Genomic DNA, 24672 nt, shown 5'->3' with positions numbered 1-24672 from the left:
AAAAGAAATGAATCACCTCACTCTTATTTTTAAACAAAATGGATACTCTGAAAAAACAATTAAGAAATTTCTTCTGGATCCTCCTAGACAGTGCACAACAGAGACTATTAATTTTAAAGGTAGCACTCCATTCCATACATTAGCACAGTCTCCAAAAAAATAGCTAAAGTCCTTAAAAAATATAATATCAGGACCTTCTTCACCACACTTCCTAAAATCCGTTCTCTAATCAGCCATCCAAAACCTACTCATCACAACCTTAAGTACCCTGGAGTATATAAATTGTGGTGCGATTGCAATATCCCATACTTTGCACAAACAAACAAATCTATTGAACAAAGAATAGAAGAGCATAAGAGAGACATCTCTTACAAAAGATCTCATGCAACGGCGTTATCCAGTCATTTTCTTTTTTCAAATAATCCTAATGATAACCAACAAAGCCACTCCGTTTGCTGGAATAGATCAGAAAATATCTTTCGCTGTGATGATGAGTTTGAGAGAAAAATTGTAGAATCAAGAGAAATCCTGCTGAACCCGGTCCACTTAAACAACAATTTAAGTTATAACATCCCAGATAGCCATGCTGCAGTTGTTCAATATTGGCGTTCACGTGAACCTGCACGCACGATTGCAATAAACAATGGCACGTCAGTTGGAACAACTTGAAAAAATACAATGCTTTTATGTATCGATTATATGAGGCAATTTGTACCTGTAATTTCCAGTTTGTTTAAATAATTCAATGTTTATTAGTATTCCTTTATAAATACCTGAAGAAGGATGCCATATGCCGAAACTAGTAGTATTTATCATTAAAATCTTTACATGTTATCTTGGTTTTATAATCATTAAATCTATATTTTCTTCAAATGTACAACAACCGAGTAAAAGCCGATCACCCTATATATATATATATATATATATATATATATATATATATATATATATATTTATTTATTTATTTATTTATTTTATTTTTTTTTAAATTTATTTTTTATTTTTATTTTTTTATTTTTATTTTTTTATTAAAACCAACATAAACCAACTTTGGAAGTGAATGCAAAGAAAGATAAGAAAAAAATCACCTCAGCAGAAAAGAATATGAGAACATACGTCTCTGAAATAGAAAACACGTGAAATAAAGCCATATTGAAAGCATTAAATCAATCTCCAATAATGAAAAGAGGAAAATACAGAATAAAATGGAAAACAGCATAATAAATAATAATAGCCACCCACTTGAACTATATTAATTAATAGAGCGAAAAGAAAGCTATACAAATAATAATTTCACACGTGATCTCTAAGCAGGATTTTCGTTTTATTTAATCCATATCGCGCTCAGGAAGAAGAGACTGATAAGCTTAATTCTCCAAAAGTCCATGTGAACGAACATTGACATATGTGTTTATAAATGTTAATACGTTGATTTAAATTATCATAAACCGCGACAATTTGCGAAGATTAAAAAGTATACGCACGTGGTTTGACGATCAGGATGACGTCATATCCTCTTTCAAGCAGGTACACCATCGCCCGTTTCACTCGCGGTTCTCGGCAGATGTGTTTGCGACGTAGATAAAGATGTAGATTGATTTCACTTTGGAAGTAAATAACCACATATTATTCAAAATGTTGTTTATTCCTCACGCTTAATAAACAGGTAAGGAAATGCTTTGTGTTATTTGATGCTCTTATAATTTTTACCTGTGTCTCGGCAATTATTGTATTTGACCAAATACTACTTCTCTTTAGGCATGTGACGACTGGTAAACGCGACCGATTTTTGCTAGAAAGAAAATTGTTTTCGTATTCCTTTTTGCATAGTCTGTTTGGTTATATTATTAATATCATATAAATTTAAATTTAGTTAACTGTCTGTGGAATATCTTTTAAAACTCTTTAATTCTTGCGGAGTAATATCATACTACTGCCGCTACGTAACTCTAATTCTGTGAATTGCGTCACTTTGTTGTATTGGTACAGTCTAACTGTCAACATACTTGAGCGCCATCTACATATTTTTATCTTTCGTGATATGAAATGAATACGAGACGAGACAGATTTGAGAAATGACAGGCAATCTTTGTTTACATAAAAAAAAATATTTATCCTTTGATGTTCTCGCGTGTATGTGTCAAAAACAGTTGGTTCAGCTTTGGTCGAACAACGAAAGGCGGCCGGCACGCGAATATTGTAATTTTAATCATTACTTACAGCTACTGTTTGATTTGTTGAAATTACGTCCGATATCGATATTTTGTTACATTGAATGCATGACATAGCCTCGAAATCGAATGTGATGTTAGGAAATTTCCATAATTTTGTTATTAAGTGTATCTTGATATAGCCTTCTTTTCTATTGTTATTAATTTTATCTATATATACCTTATTATATTTTTATTATATATATACAGGGTGTTCGGGATAAATTTGACAGTTTCGTAAGGAAAAAGAAAATCTTCTTTGTATCTATTAAATTTAATGAATTGACAAAAAAACATTACAGGCAGAGTTAATTACAATACTATCAACAAGATTTACTCAAAATAACCACCATTAGCATCGATCACAGCTTCAATTCTGCTTCGGAACCTCGAACAAGCTGATGCTACAGTCTCCCTGGGAAGGGCCGCAAAAACTGTTTTAATTTTATCCATTAACTGGGCTTTTGTATTACTGGAAGTGCGATTGGTGTCTTTTTCAACTGCGCCCCATACAAAATAATCCATGGGGTTAAGGTCTGGGGAGTTTGGAGACCAAACATTTGGACTGGTGAAGTCGTAGAAATTTTCAGACAACCATTTTTGACTTTTCCCAGAGGTGTGGCAAGGGGCCGAATCCTGCTGCCATACATACGGCCTACCATTGGCTACCCTTGTTATCCAGGGCTTGACTACAGTTAGCAACTCCACGAACAAAGCCCGAATTCCAATGCCAGGGTTCTTCAACACCTGTTCCTGCAGATTTGCGAGGAATTCTGCTGTACGAACGCAATCAGATCGTCTGCTAGGGATCTTTCTTCTTGCTACATCCTCGTAGTCACCATTGCAAGTCTCTAGTTCATGCCTGATTGTTTTTACTGTATTCATGGAGCATTGGGCAGCAGTCGTAATATCCTTATTTTGATGGCGGGCACGAATCATCATGATACAAGTTATTCTCTTCCATGATTCAGGTGTATATATACAGTATATATATATATATAATAAAAATATTGTTATTTTTTTAACAATATTGTGACATTCGCGTATTTTATATTAGATCTGTTAATGTATTTTATCATGTCTCTGTTATTTTTTATTTAATTCTTTGCCTGTGATACCTGAAGAAGTTGAATTTTCAACGAAACTAGTCGTATCTTAACATTAAACTTTTCTTTCTCGGTATAGAGTCATTTAAATTCTTTTTTACATATATATAATAAAAATATAATAAGGTTATATACTGTATATATATATTTTTTTTTCTACATATTTTTATCTTTCGTGATATGAAATGAATACGAGACGAGACAGATTTGAGAAATGACAGGCAATCTTTGTTTACATAAAAAAATATTTTTCCTTTGATGTTCTCGCGTGTGTATGTGTGTCAAAAACAGTTGGTTCAGCTTTGGTCCTTTGGATTACCACCTAAATGGCTACAAGTAACAAGAACAGAAAGAAAAATTGAAACATTTGTTTATAAAACTAGACTATTGAATGACTCAAATGTACAATGGCTATACGAACAAAGAATTAACCAGTATCTAGATAAAATAAAACAAAATGAAGAAATACAAATAGAATGGCGTAATATAAAAACGATACTAAATGCAGCAGCAAATGAAAGCTTAGGAAGGACCAAAAAATTCAATAAAAGAAAACACTGAAGATCTGGGATGATACAATCAAAGAAATAATCAAAAAGAAAAAAGAAGCCTATCACAAATGGTTAAGCAGTAAAAGATTAGAAGATGAAATAGAATATAAAAGAATAAGAACCATAGCTAAAAGAGAAGTCAGAAAAAGACATAGAGAATCATGGAATAAATTTGTTTCTAATTTAGAACATGATTTATATAAAATAAGACCCAATGTATATAAGATTTTGAAACACCTAAATGCAGATACCAAAGAAAAAATAAAATTAAACACTGAATTGAAATTAGAAGAATTTCTAAATTACTACACAGAACTGTGGACAGACAAATATTTTAAAAAAGACAACTGGCAAACAATTAACGAAAATGAAAAGGAAATAACTGAAGAAGAATTAGAAATCAGCCTGAAAGAAACAAGAAACGGAAAATCACCTGGAGAAGATAAGCTAGGTTCAGAACTATATAAATACGCAGGAACAAGATTCAAAGGAAGACTCTTATTATTTTTTAAATAAAATTTACTCAACTGTTATGCCCCCAATAGAATGGAAAAAAACAATTGTGATTCCTATCTTTAAGAAAGGTAATAGAGATGACCCTAAAAACTATAGAGGTATCAGTATACTAAATTCATGTTACAAAATATACAGCAGAATCTTAAATAACAAACTAATGAAATATTCCGAAAACTTTATTCTAGAGGTACAAAATGGATTTAGAAAAGGACGATCATGTATAGACCCAGCCTTCTGCCTAAAATTAATAATAGAGAAAAGAAGAGAATATAATTTAGAAACACATATTGCATTTATTGACTTTGAAAAAGCATTTGACAAAGTTAAAAGAAACATATTATTTAACATATTAAAATAAAGACAAATATCAAATAATATCCTAATAGCTGTCACAAATATATATATGAAAATAATCAAATACAAATAAGATTAAATCATGAGCTATCATATACAAGAGAGATAAACCAAGGGGTCCGACAAGGATGTCCCCTCTCAGCAACTCTTTTTAATATCTACTTAAATAAAATAATAATAAAATGGAGTAAAAATTTACATCAAAGAATTAAACTTTCACCTACAGTTAACTTAAACACTCTCCTCTTTCCAAATAATAATTACAAATTCTGAAGATAACTTACAGAAAGCTATTTTAAATCTAAATGAGATATCCAAAGATTATGGTATGATAATATCAACGGAAAAATCAAAAACTATGGCCTTTAAAGGACAAGATCCAGCAAGAACTAAAATAGTATTAGATAACAAGATCTTAGAACAGGTGAATTCATTTAACTACCTAGGATGTATGATCACTTATGAAAATGAAAAAGATATAAACATAAAAATTGCAAAATATTTAAAAATAACAGGAGTAATTAACTCTATATTTAAACCAAACCTAGTTCAAAAACAAACCAGGCTAAAAGTATACAATACATTAGCCCTACCGGTCTTAATGTATGGAAGCGAAATCTGGACAATAAAACAAAAAGACAAACAAAGATTAACAACAGCAGAAATGAAGTTTATGAGAAAAACTGCAAAGTATACCCTATTTGATCACAAAAGGAACGAAGATATTATGAAAGAATTAAACCAAGAACCAGTAATAGAAAAAATTAAAAAATATAAACATAGATGGATGGAACACGTTCAAAGAATGAAAACAGAAAGATTTCCAAAACAAGCCTTAAAGTACAAGCCATTAGGAAAAAAGAAAACCAGGACGTCCTCTATATATATATAGAGGACGTCCTATATATATATATATATATATATATGTAGGAATTATTTTTACCTTGGGTATAAATATGTTAAAGATACCAAGTAATTTTAAACCTGGTTTTACTCCATTTGTAGTGCAGGACCAGGGCAACTCGTGGCAAAGGTGGAACAAGCTCCGATCACTAATCTTAATATTTACCCTTAATGCCAAAACACATCTCCAAGAAGGGGATATATGATGTTTTGTATTAAAGGCAAGGGGCCACTACCCAGACCGGTTTCGACCTTACAAGCTCGGTATGACTAAATCTTGGTATTTCTAGCCTAGCTCCCACTGACGAGACCTCAATAAAGGTCGAAACCGGTCTGGGTAGTGGCCCCTTGCCTTTAATACAAAACATCATATATCCCCTTCTTGGAGATGTGTTTTGGCATTAAGGGTAAATATTAAGATTAGTGATCGGAACTTGTTCCACCTTTGCCACGAGTTGTCCTGGTCCTGCACTACCTGTGGGATCAGTTAGACTTGCATCAATTGCAGGCGCAAACTTGACTTTTAGTCTGTTTGTTTACTTGGGAAATGGAGTAAAACCAGGTTTAAAATTACTTGGTATCTTTAACATATTTATACCCAAGGTAAAAATAATTCCTACATTTATTTATATCTCCTCCAGAGATTTTTATTTAATAAGGTTAAAACACCTTATGGTAACTTGTTTTGGCGAAATATTTACAAGCTCGGTATGACTAAATCTTGGTATTTCTAGCCTAGCTCCCACTGACGAGACCTCAATAAAGGTCGAAACCGGTCTGGGTAGTGGCCCCTTGCCTTTAATACAAAACATCATATATCCCCTTCTTGGAGATGTGTTTTGGCATTAAGGGTAAATATTAAGATTAGTGATCGGAGCTTGTTCCACCTTTGCCACGAGTTGCCCTGGTCCTGCACTACCTGTGGGATCAGTTAGACTTGCATCAATTGCAGGCGCAAACTTGACTTTTAGTCTGTTTGTTTACTTGGGAAATGGAGTAAAACCAGGTTTAAAATTACTTGGTATCTTTAACATATATATATATATATATATCAGCCTTCTTCAGGTGCTAGTTTCACTTTCTTTCAGAAATCAGAAAAGTCTTAAAATATAAATTGCATTAAATTATTTTTATATATATTTTTACTTATTTATTTTGGTTCATTTTTGTTAATATTGATACAATTTTTGTATTATTCAATTGTATTATTATTTTTATTTATTTTTAACTTCATGAATGTTATTGTGACTCTGGTTGACAAACCATAGCCACAACATACCATTTAATACAGTGGGGCATACTTTTAAATAAATGATTAACATTATCTTTGAGTTTAAGTCATGACCACCTGCATGGATAAAGTACACAAATCGAAAATAATTTTCCAACAAAATATCGTACATACAGTATATGAATTAATCAGATAATAAATGGAAGTTTTTAAATACAATAATACTCTCACAGGAGCTTCGAGTAAATTTAAACGAAGAATTACTTTATTAACTACGATAATTGTCATTTTAATTTAACAGAGAGTTAAATTAAAATGACAATTGTGGATAAATAGTTTTTTCTACATGTATGCTATAAATGCGAATGATGTAAAGAGTGTAATAATCCTAACTACCCAGGGGTCGGCGAACCGGGGTAAATTACCCCAAGTGGGAAAAAATGAAATTCTTGGAGATAATGAGGACTCAATAGACATAAAGAAAATTATATAAAAACACGCGTTCCTTGTTACGACAGAAATTTTTCTTCTGGCAACACTGCATCTGGCCAAAGTAATATACGTGTTTAGGAGATAAGGCGTTGTCAAGTGGCTAAACAGATATTATTTGTCAGTTGTCTATTACCCGCCTTAACCTTATTTTTTGACACATGTGTTTTCGCTTTGTTTAAGTCGATTTAAGTAGTTATTTAATTTAATTTATTCCTATAGTTCTATTTTAAGTCTAAGATTTTCATTTATTAGCCATATTTTAGTTTTATGTTAGTTCGATAATTTGATTAGTATATTTTCCCCTTGCTCCATTAATTTTCGATGGTCAATAAAATAATTAAATACTGCCTTCATCTTGAGGACATGAACTTTAAAAAATTTAAAGTTTAAATGAACTTTAAAAAACTTAAATTCAATCACTGTCTTTTTTACCCTTCAGATGACATCAACTAGAAAAGGAATATACCAGGAAGAGTTCCTCAATTATGGGTTTACACAAATAGAAGACAAAGGAATAACGAAACCACAGTGTGTTGACTATTTGAAAGTACTGACTACAGAATCTTTCAAAAACAGTCAATTGAAGAAACACTTGGCTAACTTGCACCCACATCTGTCTTTCAAACCGCGGGAATACTTTGTAAATTTGGAAATGTCTGTCAAAAGACAACGACTGGAAATTTTTGTGGTTGATCAAAAGCATGTTTTCGCAGATAAGTTTACAAACTCCTCGTGGGTTGCACATCTCACATATTTAGCTGATATTTTTGAGTGTGAATGCATTGAACAAAGAATTCCAAGGAAGAAACATCAATATAATTTCAGTCAGAGAAAAGATTTCAGCGTTTGGATCAAAGCTTTTATATTGGAGACACAAAGCAGAACAAAACAAGATACTGCCTTTTCAAATTTAGCTTTGATTTTGGAAGATTGTGAAAATATTACTTTTTACGGCATCAACGATACAGTTATAAGGCATCTTACCTAACTCAAAGAGCGGTTCTCAGATTAATTTCCAGAACTTGATTCAATAATACTGTCAGTTGGGTTGTAGATCCCTTTAAATGTGAAATTGCTGATGTATCAGAAGCCTCAAGGGTTGGCAGAGGCACTCCTTGAACTTCGATCCAATAATGAAGCACGTGTTGAATTTGAAAACAAAGCAGATCTGTCATATTTTTGGATGTCAATAGCTGCAAAGGCTTTCAAAATTGCACATGAGGAGGCAGTCAAAAAATTGCTGCCTTTTGCAACAACCTACGTTTGCGAACAAGGATTTTCCACTCTAATGAACATGAAAACAAGGCAGAGAAATCGATTGAACCCCCAGAGAGACAGTATCCAAATTGCTCTGACATCAAAATGCCTCAATTTTGATGTTATTGTATCAAAAATGAAACAACATCATTTCTCCAAAACCTGAAGTGAAAAAGTTTTCAAAGAAACCCTTTTGTTTCATAATGAGGATATTAATTTATTTTATACTTTTTATATTTATAATTGTATTCTCCGTATAAATATATTCAATAAACCTTTTGAATTTAAATAATCTATGATTTTCTCCCTTTCAAATCAAGGGGATAACGTCGGCGTAAATGAAAATATTTTGGGGTAATAGGTAAAAAAAAACGATTCAACGATGACTTCTAAGGCCGGAACAGGCCATGATAGGCCTAAATCCTTGATACGTATGATGATGATGATGATGATGAAGTAAAAAAATTAAATAGTAAACAGGTGTGTGTTTGGGGGGGGGATTGATGTCTTAAATACCCTACACACACACACACACACACACACACACACACACACACACACACACACACACACACACATATATATATATATATATATATGGGGGGGATATCTTTCATCCCATATAATTTGAGAATTATCCCTCATAGGTCGATTTCTGTTAGACCCTCCGTAGCTCAGTCAGCATACATGACACGCTTTCGGCGGAAAGACCTGGGTTCGATTCTCGTCCGTGAGGGAACGTTTATCTGGTCTCTTTCAGCTAAAGGTGAATTAACCAGTCTCATACGGAGGTAGCTTTTTATTATTATTACTAGAAACTCGGGTTTTTCATCCCCTAGAACAGGTACCCCGTGAGCGTAAATTAGGATAGGATATCCATAAAAAATGACAAATATACTAGAAGATATACCTCTATAACAAGACTACATTGCTTTATGCATGCGCTTGTTATTATTATTACATGGCTTCTCCATAGAATGTGCCAGCTCATCATAGGAGGCTGATTTGCATCATAAAAATTCACTGCACCACCGCAATACTCTTCTTTGTATTTTTATTTATTAAAAGATTTTGCTCTGGCAGATTTGCTTTGCGAGATGAAAAATCCCTAGTTTCTGGGAGTAAAACAGCTTGTCATTTCCGGGAAACATCGACTAACTCACATTCAATTGAAAAGTCCCATATAAAGTTTTTCTCTTCATAATCAGAATGAACTGACAGATCTTTTCAGAAGGGCGCATGAGCGGTCTTTTTTTACCAACTGTGTTTCAGAAGCGCTTATATATACAGTCTTATTACCATTATTCAGTTAAAGATAGTAAAAGATACTAAACAATATCTTCCACTTTTTGCTCTTGATGAATAACGTATTCAGTTATGCAAAGAGTACATGATAAAGACTCCTGATATTAGTGACAGTCCACTAAGAACAGTTATCCAGAGTGATTAAAAAAAAATACAGAGAAGAGTAAGTTTGTTGCTGAAGATAGCAATAAACCCCAAAACTTGAAGATCAAATCAATTCACCAGTAAATAAATATATAGAAAGAATCGATTTCTGACTTCTAACGTGATTGAGTCAGAGACTACAATGTGATATTCTATAGGTGAAAGTTTCATCGAATACTTAACCGAAATTATTTTCTCTGTAGGAAACATGGGAAACGTGAAAGAAAGGCTCCGTACCCTGTTGAAAGATCGTCCGTTTTCTGACGTAACCTTTGCAGTGGGCGATGAAGATTGCAAGATGGTGATGGAAGTGCATAAGTTGTTACTGGCCATTGCAAGTCCAGTGTTTGCGGCTATGTTTTACGGTCCATTAAGGGAAGAGCGTGAGATATCAGTTCCTGACGTGACACCGGAAGCTTTTCAAATTATGATCACGTGAGTAATTTTTCATTTAGCTCATTTTTATCTCCGAATAATAAAACGCATCAGATTTTATATATTTGGCTTTGTATGCCCATTTTTACGTATGAAAAAAACAAAACAAAATCCATACCTGTTCTACGAAAAATTTCGTTAAATTAATATGTCAAATTCCTCTCTATGTTTAACTTATCTGATTCACATTTTTTTTTTTTTTTCAGTTACCTCTATACCGACGACGCCCCAATATCATCAATAGAAGTAGCCATGGAAGTGTGCTATGTTGCTGAAAAATATCAATTACCTTCTCTTAAAAAGGAAAGTGAAACATTTCTAATGAATCATGCAAATGCTGACAAGGAATGCGTTTGTAAATTTTACGAATTCGCCAAAAGTATTCACCTGTATCCTTTGATGTATACGTGCTTGGACATAATTGATAAATACACAGAAACTGTCATCAAATCTCTAGATTTCTTGAATTGTCAGAAAGAAACTTTGAAGATGATCGCGAGTAGAGGTCGACTGACCCTTCAATCAGAATATTCTTTATTTGATGCAGTTCATAAATGGGGTTTGAACTATCTCGCGAGCGAAGAAGTAGAAGAAACTGAAGATAATTTAAGAAATCTTTTGCAACCCGTGTTGCGCTTCGTTAGATTTGCTGTGATGTCCCCAAGGGAACTTACTGATGTTGCTGGGACGCAATTGTTTAGTTTTGACGAGATCGGACCCCTGTTGTGCCGAAGTGTAAATCCTGCTTCTCCCATTTTCACGAAACCACCTTCTATTGGAAGTAGCAGCATTTCACCAAGGAGGTACAAATCCCATAGAATATGCTGGCTTAAGATCGCCCTATTAAATGAGAATGCATCATCACCTCAAAGAAAACTCATCCTCAGTGATAACAAAATGTCTTTTTCGATAACCATTCTCGAGGAATCAATGATACTTTTAAAGCCTTTTCTGCATGTTGAGGTAAAAGATGGAAAAAATACTTATCATAACAAGGAAGTTCGTATAATATCACTATCTGATCCTAATTTTCTTGAAGTGAAAGCTATTAAAAATCAACCTATTGCAAACGAAACTCCACCCATGCTGTATGTCAGGCAAGGTGAAAAATATCTCATGACTGCTCTTTTCAATACACAGTTTAAATGCCTGCAGTACCCCAATCTTGAAGAGAAAGAATTTTCTGGATTGTATTATCGCTTTAAAGTCGAACCTCAAAGAAACTGGATGATAAAATACCTTACCATCGGCTTATGTGCTAAATGAGTGATTGCATGCGAAAAGGAATATAGCATGGATTCTGCTATTGCGGGTGGTAAGTATCCATTGAATATTTTCTTTTTTGTTTGCAGTATTGTTAAAAATAAAGAATTAAAATGAAGTCGTGTTCTCAGATATTACTTTTTTTTATTTCGATTGTTATCATTTTTACATATCACCAGGAGATGCGCTGACCAAGTACGGCTGGTATAATTTAGGAGTCTGAAATATGCTACTAAACGCCGCTAATAGATTTTAAGAATGATTTGATTGTTAGGTTATCTTTCTCTTAAATGCCATTGCATTGCAAAGAGAATGTCAACTCAAAGGTGAACACGTTAAAAAAATAAAAATAAAAAATATATATATATACATACATACATATATATATATATATACATACATACATATATATATATATATACAGGTAGGAAAATGTATGAAGGGGCCGCTAAAGTCTTTAAAATTAGTAATGTCTTATAATACTCTGTGATTAAAAGTACTAGCGCACTCTTGAGTAATTTACAAATTGAACAGAACATATACATAATAGCTTTGCTGATAATGGCATTCTAAGAAAATCTTCTTACGTCTACTTAAGAAATGCCAGTAAACACTACATTCAGTTGAAATTAAGGTTGCACACGAATGACTTCGACTTCATAACAAGAGCACGTGTGACAATTTAGTTACTTAACCCACAAAAACTGGACTATGGACGACTTAAAACGAGTTGTCTCAAATGTAAATACATTGTCTGAAGTGTGAATCATGTGAATGAAGGCATTGACAGTATTGGAATGATTTTTGATGATATGGAATTGGTCCACCGCCTTTAGATTGATTTCTCCATGAACTGGGAATTGTACCTCCACATTCTGGATAAGAAATTATGAACTTTTTAACGATCCAGTAATACGAAATCCACTATGGCTTGATTTGAGGATAACAACATAGTTATAATAGACATCAGCTCAGATCTTTGATGTAAATCCTACTCTATTTTGGTATGAAGTAAAATCAGTGGCGAATCATCCTAGGAGGCCAACAGTTTGGTAGAACTCAGTCTTTCGTGAGGATATGGGGTTCTTTTATCATGAAACTTGTCAACAGGAGTCGAAAGTCTACCATCTAAGTCAGGGGTCTTCAACCTTTCAGATAGTGCAGGCCGTATTAAAAATTTAAGTGAAGCCCTCGGCCCACTAAACTATACGGCGGTATTTAGAATTGCAAGATGCTTGCCAGATTCACAGGGAACGCTGTGCATTTGATACTTTACATAAAATCCTATAAAAATAAACAAACGCATCTTTAAGAGAGTAGGTAGGAATCTGGTTCATGATAAGTAAATACAATCAATACTTGAAAAATGATAATTTAATGAAGAAAACATTCATATTTTACAATGTCATTAGGCAACTTGGCGATGTTTTTCCTTGACGATGTCGGCATCACTGTTTGAAGTCGCAATGCACAGACTATTCTCGAGATGTTGGTCTGAAATCTGAGTTCTTGTCTTGGACTTCACATGCATCATTCTGGAGAAAAACTCACATAGATATGTGCTTCCTAACAAAGTGCACATCTTCAAAGCATACTGGAGAAGATTAGGGAATGCGTCCTTAGAAATGTAGTCTGTAAAATGTAAGCAAGGGCACATTGAATAATTTTTCTCTCAAAGAAGAGTTGTTTTGGAGTTCAAGCAGCTCCATTTGTTTGTATTGAGCCTGGCATTTCGGTAACATTGAAAATAAATTTAAAGAAGACTGCTGGTTACGAAAATTACTAAATATCTCTTCGACCTCACTTCGCAATACGGTTAATTTTGTAGCGTATTCAACAAGAGTATTGAGACGAACAGTTGGATTCAGCGACAAGCTGAAAATGAGTTGTCTTTTTTTGCGAGTTGTGCTTCCCGAAGTTTGAGCTTGGCCACAAAAGCTTTGATGTGATCAAACAGAGTGTGCACCAGTTGACCTTTGGTTGTAGCCGCGCATTTAGATCATTCATATGCAACGAGATACAAACCAAGGGGAATCCGCAATCGGATTCCCCTTGGTTTGTATGAACTGCTGTATTTCGCTCCTTAAGTCAAAGACTATTTTAAGAAGCTTCCCTCTGCTCAACCAACGTACATCACTATAATAAACCACATCGCCGTGATCCGCTTCGCACTCTTGGGTCAAAAACTCTTGGAATTGACGATGATTCAATTCTCTTTCCCTAACAATGTTGACTGTCGTCAACATTGTGATGTTGACGACAGTCACAATAACTCTCCTGGTGGAATACACAGTGGTAATGGACGAAATCTTTTCCTTCTAGGTCTGGTTCTTTCCGTAGTAGCGCAACAAACCCTTCGTTCTTTCCTACCATAGCAGTTACAACACCCCCGAGGTTAGTTAAGCTGAGGTCGAAACGCTGGAGGGTTTTCTTGGCGACTTCAAGAATATCAGTGCCTTTAGTAGCCTTCATAGGTACGAGCGCTAGCAGTTCTTCTGTCACACTGAATATTGTTGATCAATGCCGCGAACAAAGATAGCCAGGTGTTGTATCCTTCACATCTGTGCTCTCATCTAATGCAAGTGAATATGAAGTAAATTCGGACATCCGTTATTTTTAAAGTTCCTTCAATGTCATTGGCAAGTTCTTCAAGACATCGTGCTACAGTTACTTCAGACAAACTCGGTTCTTTAAACACTTCCTTATTATTTGGACACAGAATATCCCTAGCAGCGATGAGACACTCTTTCACAAACTCGCCGTCCAAGAAGGCTTTTGATTTTTAGCAATTTTTTCAGCTATTACATAATTTACTTTGACGCACGCTTCGCTCTCTTGCCTCTGCATTTTTAAACCTACCCTGCTGGCGTTGTAAATAAATTTGAAGACTGGTCATTTTGTCCATACGAAGCCGCCCTTGAAGGTGATTGAAATTGGACTCATGCTTTGTCTCCTAGAGTCGTTTTATATTGTATTCTTTTGATACTGACAATGACCCACGGGCAATTTAAACACTGGCTTATCGTCGATCGGCACAAAAAAGAAAGTACAAATTGGTCCACTTTTCATTAAAAACCCGTAAATCACCTTGATTTACGCTTTTTACTCATAGACGCCGTAGTGATGGAAGGTTAACCAAAATGGTCGTGTGACTGTTATTATCCACTGAATATGTCTCACACTAATGAAAAAAGTCTGACAATATAAAACCACAATAGGCTATGGCTGACACGATGAACCTGCTTGCCCTTATACACGAATATCACACTGTCCACGACTGACTAACTGACTGAGGATGAGATCCTTTTATATTTATATGAAAATAACGACGTATCGAGAACCTCCGAGTTGTGTCTGGAAGGTACTAGACAGCGCACTCGAACTACTGCTTTAGCAATCTACCTGCGACATTAGTACTAGTACTTAAATACCGCTTGGCGCTAGTAGATGGCTGAAGAAGCATATCTATTTAATATTTATTTTTATAGGATTTTATGTCAAGTATCAAATGCACAGTGATCCTTGTGAATCTAGAAAGCATCTTACAATTCTAAATACCCAATATAGCTTAGTGGCCCGCGGGCTTGATTGAAATTATGTTTTATTTAATCACGTTTTAATGTTAAGTAGTTATATTTTCAAAATGGCCGGCGGGCTGTTTTGAAATTCCCGTTTATTCTTCTATGAATTATGTCATGAAATTCCAATAGTGCGTTTTTTTGTGTTTTTTTTTTCGTATTTGAACACCCATGTAGGAAGCCGTTTAAACGAGTAAAATGATATATGGAATTAAGGTAGCTATTTAATCCCTTGAAAAAATAAATTAAAATGTTAGTGATGTTTGAGACTGTCAATATTATTGATATTTCTCTATAACACCTTTTCTTTTGTTGTTGTTGCTATCTTAAATAACGACAAAGTGAAGCGATCGTTGGAAGTTCGATATTCCCTTTGTCCTATCTCCTGGTGCAGCCTGAAAGTCTCCAAGGAACTTTCATTAGACTGTCCTTTTTGTAAGACTTACTTTATCTTATGTTTAAATTACAATATGTAGTTTTAGATGACTTAAGCACCTTTTACCGTTTGTGAGATCAAAATTGCAAGTAGTCCTAACTAATAAAGTGAGTATTCATTGTGTGAATCACCGCGATGACGTCATGGGCTATTGGAAAAATGTATCTTCGTTGCTTTTTTGTTGCTTGTTGTTAAGACTCCTGGCGGTGACTTAACAACTTTTTTGTAAACTTAGCGATGAGCAAAACACTTGATTTAAGACACTCGTTTGTGACTCAGCGCTCTGAGTCACAGACGAAGTATCGTAACGAGTCATTGACTACTCTCTGAAAGGTTGAGGAAGAAATCGCATCCCATAATGTTACCATTGATGATATTTGTAAACGGCTAACTCTAAAAATGCTTTTACAATATAATATATTTTGATAACAGTGATCAATACTGGAGTTGATAACATGGCCGAATAAGTCCCAGTCACCTGATGAATTTATATTTCACTTTGTATTTTAAAGGCTTAAAAAGTTATTTATGACTTGAACACAGTCATATATTCGTAATCAGAATGTCAGAATAGCGTTCTACGTTGGACATTGGATTGGATATTGGATATTGCAAATAAAATTTGGGTATATAATAAATAGTTGACAAAAAATAATAAGAAAACTAATCTTTATTTTCCCGTACATTGCTTATTATATTTAAAAACTGAAGTTAACCATAAATCATTTGACAAATGCTTTGTTCTGTTAAAACCTACAAAGCCTTTTGTAACGCACATCTTCAAAAGTGATTGAAACCAATGCCTTCCAAATACAGTGGAAGTTCGGTTCTCGAACATGATTCGTTCGTAAAGGTTGTTCGGAAACCGATTCGTTTGAAAACTGAAACCATTTTCCCATAAGAATTAATGTAAAATGGATTAATCCGTTCCTGAACCCCAGATGATTGCTTATTTAAACCTTTATAACAGTACTTCATGCATAAAATCGTATACAAAAACAATGAAAATGCATAGAATCTTACACAAAAAGAAAAAAAACAATAAATAGATAAAATATAGACGAAAATTGATCATTGATCATCTCTTTATTTTTAAGTAATGCCTTTTTCTTTTTCCAACTCTATATTGGTTCTAACAACTTTTCTTTATGCTTTGCTGCTATCACTATCCTTCTTCCGCCCCATAGTGGCTTATTTAATAATAATGTATAAAAAAAAAAACCATAAAACATGAAGAAAATCAAGAAAAGGCACTGCAAATGCAAGAATGCGAATGAGTTTAAAGGGAAGTATGACAGGTATTGTATGAATAATGGTTAGTATGCAGTGTTGGGTCTCCTTAGATGAGTGTTTTGACTCCATGGAGACACCTTATAATAATGATGATGATAATAATAATAATAATAATAATAATAATAATAATAATAATAATAATAATAATAATTTATTGATTGCTAAAATATTTATACATACAATAAACATCTTGTGTGACATTGCACCTTTTACAGAGTTCAGCACTAAGTGTTGCAATTTCTACATTGGATTTCAATTAAAATTTTTAATAATACTTTTTTGCCTTTATATTATGTATTTATAACACATGTTCTTCTATTATTAACAATGAAGATTATACAGCATTTTTTGTATAATTTTTTTTTTCAAAATTTGAGAAAGAGTGATTATACAAACAGATTTCTGCATTTGTTTATAAGGATTACTTGTAGATGAGTGAGGCAAGTTAATCCCACCTACTTAGAAGCTTGGGTTAGCTTTTATGAAGAGAGTGGGATTTAGCCTACACTATTTGTGTTGTTGCTACTGTTTATGTATGGGATGTAGGCATTGGATGCTAGTGATTTGTGATGTGTATATTAGTGGTAATGGTATATTAACTTTGTATATTTTCCAGAGTTCGTTTTTTAATGTTCTGTAGTTATCTATGTGTTTTACATTTCTTGGTAGGTTTTTGAGTTGCGTGGGTATCTGATGTGATCTCACAAAAGAACAAAAGATCTCACAAATAATAATAATAGGTGTCTTAAATTAATTAATTTCTCCAGAAATTCCAGCAGGTGTCTGCACTGAGCGTAGGCTACGGCGTAACTGACGCTATCCGGCCATAAACTCAGCCCGCGGAGCACATGGTTGCCGGTTTTCCTGTTTGGGAAACGAAATTCTGTTCGGAAACCGGTGCGTTTTTTGTTCGGGAACCGATTTGTTCGAGATGAGAGTCCTTCAACAACCGAGGTTCCACTGTACTTAAAGAAACTTCAACAGAAGGACTTTTTAAATAATTTATTATTATTATTACTGTATTCACATAATTAATACACAGTCAAAACAAGATATCATTTAAACAATAATTTGAGTGGTGATACAGAGCAATTCAGATTCTGTCCAAGAATCTACGAATAGTCCGTTAGGTAGCGTTGTAGAAATGGATTATTGAAAATAATGCTGTTATTTGGTGGTCACTTCGTTGATTTTTAATTGATGTAAATAGTTGGATAGCTTCTTTGAAATTCCACCAAGTGCACCAATAACTATTGGGATGACTTTAGTTTGTTTAAGCCACAGCCGACCGACTTCGATTGCGAGATCTCGATATTTAGTGATTTTTTTTTTCAATTCTTTGTTGTTAATGTTGTTATCACTGGGTACTGCGATATCGATAATCCAAACCTGTCGATGTTCGATAATTGTGATGTCTGGTCTATTGTCTTCCAAATGCCGATCAGTTTGTATTCTAAAGTCCCAGAGAATTTTTGCTATTTCGTTTTCCAATACTATCTCTATTTTATGCTGCCAACAGTTACTATCAGAAGTAGGAAAGCCATATATTTTGCATACATGCCAATGAATTATTTTGGCCACTTGATCATGGCGGTATTTATAATCAGTGCCGGTATTTACAATTATTTATAATGAGATGTTCTACAGTCTCATCTTTTTGGTCGCATAATCTGCATTTGCTGCTATTATTGATGTTCAAAATTTTTGCTTTTATTGCATTAGTTTATAATGCCGATTCTTGAGATGCTATAATAAATCCTCCTGTTTCTTTTTTAATATATCCATATTGTAGTCATTGCCACGTTTTGTTCAAGTCAATTTTTTCCTCAGTATCTCGAAGAAATTCGCCAAGCAAGGGTTTATATTGCTGTTCCTTTTTGTAGTTGGGTTTATTTCCTATTGCTTTTAGACGGCCCTTTTATGTAATTTGCTTGAAGCATTGGCTCAGAGCTATTGTGTTCTACTTCTTCCACAGTCTCTCTCACTTTCAATAGACGCCGTCCACCTGTTCCCCTTGGTAAGTACAACCGGTCAAGATCACTTCGTGGTTAATGCATGATGCATAGTGATCTATTTTCTTGTTCTTGTAGTTCAATTTGTTCAGTTCTTCTTTTGTCTGATCTATTATGCCAGCTATGTATCGGATAACTTGAATAGCCCAAGAATTCATTACCCTAATTGTGTTTAATCCATTTAATTTTGTTTTTAGAATATGTCTAATTCTTTTCGTGTATTCTACTGCTGTCTGTTTAACTTTTGAGTGGAGAATATCACTAGCTTCTAATATTTCTAAGTATTTATAGTGTCTGTTAACTGAAATTGTTTTTTATATATTTCTCTTGATCAAAATTAAAATTGCTAGCATCATTAATTTTTCTCTTCTTTTAATAGATAAAATTGCGCATTTATATAAACCAAATTCCATTTCGATGTTCTGACTGAAAAATTATTATTATTATTGTTACTATTATTATCAGAGGGCGCTGTGTAGGCAGACGGATGAACGTACGATGTATCGCTGCTCCTGGTTTTATAGGTTTAAAGTGTTATTTAACTCATGTTTCTAATTTGAAAGTGCTACTACTTAATTCTACTAGTCACGCTGAAGACAGGGACGTTCAAATCACCAAAATCGGATAAGTAAGATTCAAATTTTCAGTGTTGGAAGTTCGTAGATTGTACTGCAGTCACCAACCAACGAGGAACAAAGGACATCGCCATTTTAAAAGTCTCACTATAGTCGCTAACGGGAAGAAAGGCTAAAGGTCACCGAGACAGCGAAGTTCAAGCAAAATGAGCTGTAACAAATGCAATAAGCCATTAAGCGATGAAGGGGACAGGGCGCATTGTTCCGGATGTAACAAAAAACAATACTTCCACTATTCAGGGATCTCAGAAAGCACGTGGAAAGCAAAAAGGAGCCGTGAAACGGACCGAATGGCGATGTCAACAGTGCCGTGAGAAACCGAAGAACAAAGACCAGACACCAAAGAAAAGTAACGACGCACATCAAGGTAAGCCGCTTCCGGATCCTAAAATTACAGATATCCTTGATTCATTTAAACTCATGGTGAAAGACTTATTAAATGCACACATGGAACAAATTAACAAAAAATTCGCGGAGTATGAACATTACATACAGTTCAATAACGAGACCTCTGCAAAAAATGTTAGGAACCGTGCAAGAAATAAAGACGAAATTAACGGTAGTGATAGAAACGCAAGACACACTCCAACGCGAAAATCAAGAATTGCGGAAAGAAGTACACACACTCAAGTGTCAAATGGAACACATGCTACAAAAAGAAAGAAAAAAAAGAACTTCAAATTGAGGGAATAACGAAAGAAAATACAGAAGACTTAAGCAACATAATGCAACTGATCGGCAGCAAAATTGGAATTCAAATCGCAACCACAGATATCACCTATATCAACAGAGTCCCACAAAAAAATAAAGAGAGACCGCCACCAATCATCGCTCGTTTTACCAACAGAAATCTGAGAGACTCCATTCTTACAGCAAGCAAGAAAACAAGGCCGACAACAACGATCCTAACTGATACGAAACTCCCAACACCAATCTATATAACGGAACACCGGACTCCATACTTCAAAAATCTTCTGTACCAAGCAAGGAAGACAAAAACAGAGAAAAACGAGAAGTTCCTGTGGACAAAGAATTCCCAGATATTTTTGAGAAAGAATGAAAATACTCGAGTATATATAATTACAAGTGAATCCGACTTACACAGCCTACCAACATAAAAATAACTTTTCACTTCCTTAAGAATAAGATTAGAACTCATTTAAAAACTCTATAATGCAGATCTCAAACATAGGCGAACATATCCAATCAGACAACATAAACTTCCAAGGTCTTTGACTCTTTGAAGAAATGGTCAGACAACATTTTCACCAACACCAACTTCACTATCGTACACACAAACATAAGAAGTATAAAAAAACATTGGCTTACATTGATAACACAGCTCAACTATACCATGATAAACATAGATGCGCTAATACTGACCGAAGTTGCAATAAACGACACAGAAATTTACGCATACGACATAAATAATTATCAAACCTACAACTTATGTAGACCAAACAAAAGAGGAGGTGGCATTGTGGCATTTATCAAAGAAAAATACAATGTGACAGAAAAACAAACAAGCGGAAACACTACTTTTGGAAATCACAAGTTGCCACAATAGTATCAATTACACAATAAACACAATATACAGACCCCCAGATAATAATCCACTCAGTTTTCTTCACGAGTTAGAAACATGGCTAAGTGGCATCGAACCCCGTACAATACGTAGGCTTATCCTAATATGAGACATTAACATAAATACGCTTGGCCACGTTTCTTCAACCACTAACACATATCTAGATATGCTAAGTCAGTACAACGTAAACTCTACCATTAACTCCCCAACAAGAGAAGAAATACTCAATAACTCACTAACACAATCATGCATTGATCATATCAACATACGAGCTCCCATCCATACCTATACATCATCAGTAATTAACGTAAAAATTGCAGATCACTACTTTGTCTCAACTTCGTTTTATTACGTTTCCTACCCCCCCCCCTCACACCACCACAAAACTTGACAAAACTCGATCATACTAAAGAGCATTGTTCATAACCAAGTAAAAAATACAGACTGGAATTCCCTACTTAAAACAAACGATCCTGTAATATTATACGAGAATTTTCAACTAAAGTTCACAGAAATATACCAAAAAGCAACAAAACTTACACAACCATGGATAAATGACGACATACTAAATACTATTACTGTGAAAGAAAATCTATGGAAAAATCTTAAAAAGTCACCCAGTAATACACATTTACAAATCTTACACAAAAACACGAGAAATAAACTAACAACAAAGCTACTACTTCCAAAAATTCATGGAATATAACGACAACATTAAGCAAACATGGGCTACACTCAACGAATTAGTAACCCGAAAAAAGAAAACTTCAGCACAAGATTTTATTGCAAAAAGCTTCGGTCAGGACACAAACCAAGAGGAACTAGCAGACTTATTCAACCATGCTTTCATAAACAACGTCACACAACTCAAAAAAGACTAACTACCAACGATCAACAAAAAACTACCAACACAAAGTCAACAACAAACGATGTATTTTCCACCCATAACAAAACAGGAACTGAAAGACGCAATCCTACAACTAAAACCAAAAGCCATTCCAGGAATAGACAAAATAAGACTTACAGACCTTATAACACACTTTGAACAAATAAATCCAATACTTTTGAAACTCCTGAGCATAATATTCGACACAGGCATTATTCCAAAACAACTAAAAACTGCAGTAATTACGCCAATATACAAACACAGCAAACGAAACGATACTCAGAACTACAGACCAATAGCTGCGCTACCAGTCATCTCAAAAATTCCAGAAAAAATAACACACACCAGACTACAGAACTATTTACAGAAGTACAACATCATCTCACAAAACCAATACGGCTTTCAGAAAACAAAAAGCACCATTACTTTATTAGAAGACATAGCCGACACAATAAACAAAGCTCTCGACAAAAACAAGTACGTCGTCCTTATACTGCTGGACCTAACCAAAGCATTTGACACACTTGAACATGACATACTACTCACCAAACTATACTCAATAGGTATATGAGGAACACTGCATACATGGTTCAAGAACTACCTGTCAACAGAACACAAGTAACAAAAATAGGTACATGTCATAGTCGAAGTATACAAATGAAACACGTTGTACCTCAAGGTGCCATATTATCACCCATATACTCTATTCAACATATACATTAACGATGTTCATAACATATCCATAAGAAGTTAAATATTTCGTTATTTGACGTCTTATGGATACGAAATAAGATACGGAATAACAGTATATTCAAATGCATCAAACAGCCACCTAACAAAATTAAAAACAATACACAGGAAAATTGTGTCAACAGTGATCTGGACACGCAACAACCAACATCCGACAAGCACATGGCGATACACAGAATCCTGAGCATTAAAAACCTGAAACAGTAAATGACATTAACAAGGAATTACTTCAACATCACCTATCGAAACAACAGAAACACATATCGTATAACACAACCTACAACAATTCTCTACATTCCCACACCCTTCAGCAACTCATACGATTCTTTTGTGAGATCACATCAGATACCCACGCAACTCAACAACCTACCAAGAAAGTTAAAACACGTAGATAACTACAGAACATTAAAAAACGAACTCTGGAAAATATATACCAACAAAGTTAAGAAACCATTAACACTAATATACACATCACAAATCACTAGCATCCAATACCTACATCCTATACATAAACAGTAGCAACAACACAAATAGTGAAGGCTAAATCCCACTCTCTTCATAAAAGCTAACCCAAGCTTCGAAGTAGGTGGGATTAACTTGCCTCACTCATCTACAACTAATCCTCATAAGCAAATGCAGAAAGCTGTATGTATTATCACTCTTTCTCAAACTTTAAAAAAAATAAATAAAAATAAAATAAAAAATAAAAAATTATACAAAAAATTCTGTATAATCTTCATTGTTAATATTAGAACATGTGTTGTAAATACATAATATAAAGGCAAAAAAGTATTAATAAAAATTTTTAACTGAAATCCAATGTAGGAATTGCAGCACTTAGTGCTGAACTCTGTAAAATTATAAGGTGCAATGTCACACAAGATGTTTATTGTATCTATAAATATTTTAGCAATCAATAAAATAAATACATATATTACTATTTCTAGAATCTTATCGTCGTTTCTTTTTCTTTCAGATAATCAGTATGTTCATCAGCTCTTAGGGTTTTTATTATCCCTATAAACTTACACATCGATGTCAATGAACGGATACATTGGATGACTTAAAATATCCGGTTCGGCTTGAAGGTTCAACATGAACCTATATAGCAATGTAGATATTTATTATGAGTGAAAGAAAATAGGCATCACACTTAATTATCTAGAAATGAACTTGGATTTCGTTAGGGATTGTGGCGTGTTATCCAATTGTCTGGATGCTTGAATTTGTGGATGGTCGAAAATTTGCTTCTCAATGACTGGATGGCCGTACTAAAGATGATATCAATAGCGTTGACCTCAAGGGAGCTTGAAGTGAACAGGTTTGATTACTGTGATGCAAACCAGCCAAAGACAGTACCACAAGAGGCAAATCTTTACAGTCGATAAGTGAACAAGCGAATGTATGGTGCACCAATAAAATTAAATTTGAATCTTTTATTTTCTCCCTTTTTTTAAATAATACTTTTTTTCTTATTTTTTCATATTTAGATAATTATCTAACACTTTCCTGATATTTGTTTCTTATTTTTAATTAAAAGTGTTATTAATGCGGTAAATTATAATTATATATATACTAAAATATTATAAACTAGAATCTCGCATTTTTGACCTCCTGTGGCTTAAAATTATTTCTTTACCACAGTTTGTTTCATTCATCTGCTGTTCTCCCAATTCTGAAAATCAGTCTGATCTTCTTTGACTTTTTATCTTTAAAGCTTGATTTCATAC

At 34.0% G+C, this 24672-nt stretch overlaps 1 protein-coding gene across 1 annotated transcript; it reads left to right on the top strand.

Moving 5' to 3' along the window:
- The first annotated feature begins 1515 nt into the window (after positions 1-1515).
- LOC150106036 (BTB/POZ domain-containing protein 6-like) lies at positions 1516-24381 on the top strand. Its single transcript, XM_090393772.1, has 4 exons — positions 1516-1666; positions 10273-10504; positions 10711-11819; positions 23919-24381. The coding sequence occupies exons 2-3, from the start codon at positions 10278-10280 to the stop codon at positions 11768-11770; spliced, it is 1287 nt and encodes a 428-aa protein (XP_090249898.1). The 5' UTR covers positions 1516-1666; positions 10273-10277; the 3' UTR covers positions 11771-11819; positions 23919-24381.
- Positions 24382-24672: the final 291 nt, after the last annotated feature.

This window comes from Typopeltis vanoorti, chromosome 6 (assembly GCF_054136105.1).
Source record: "Typopeltis vanoorti isolate ZY-2024b chromosome 6, IOZ_Tvanoo_1.0, whole genome shotgun sequence".
Classification (NCBI taxonomy): Eukaryota; Metazoa; Arthropoda; class Arachnida; order Uropygi; family Thelyphonidae; genus Typopeltis; species Typopeltis vanoorti.
Note: the sequence above shows the minus strand (reverse complement) of the source record. Positions and strands in the feature narration are given on the sequence as shown.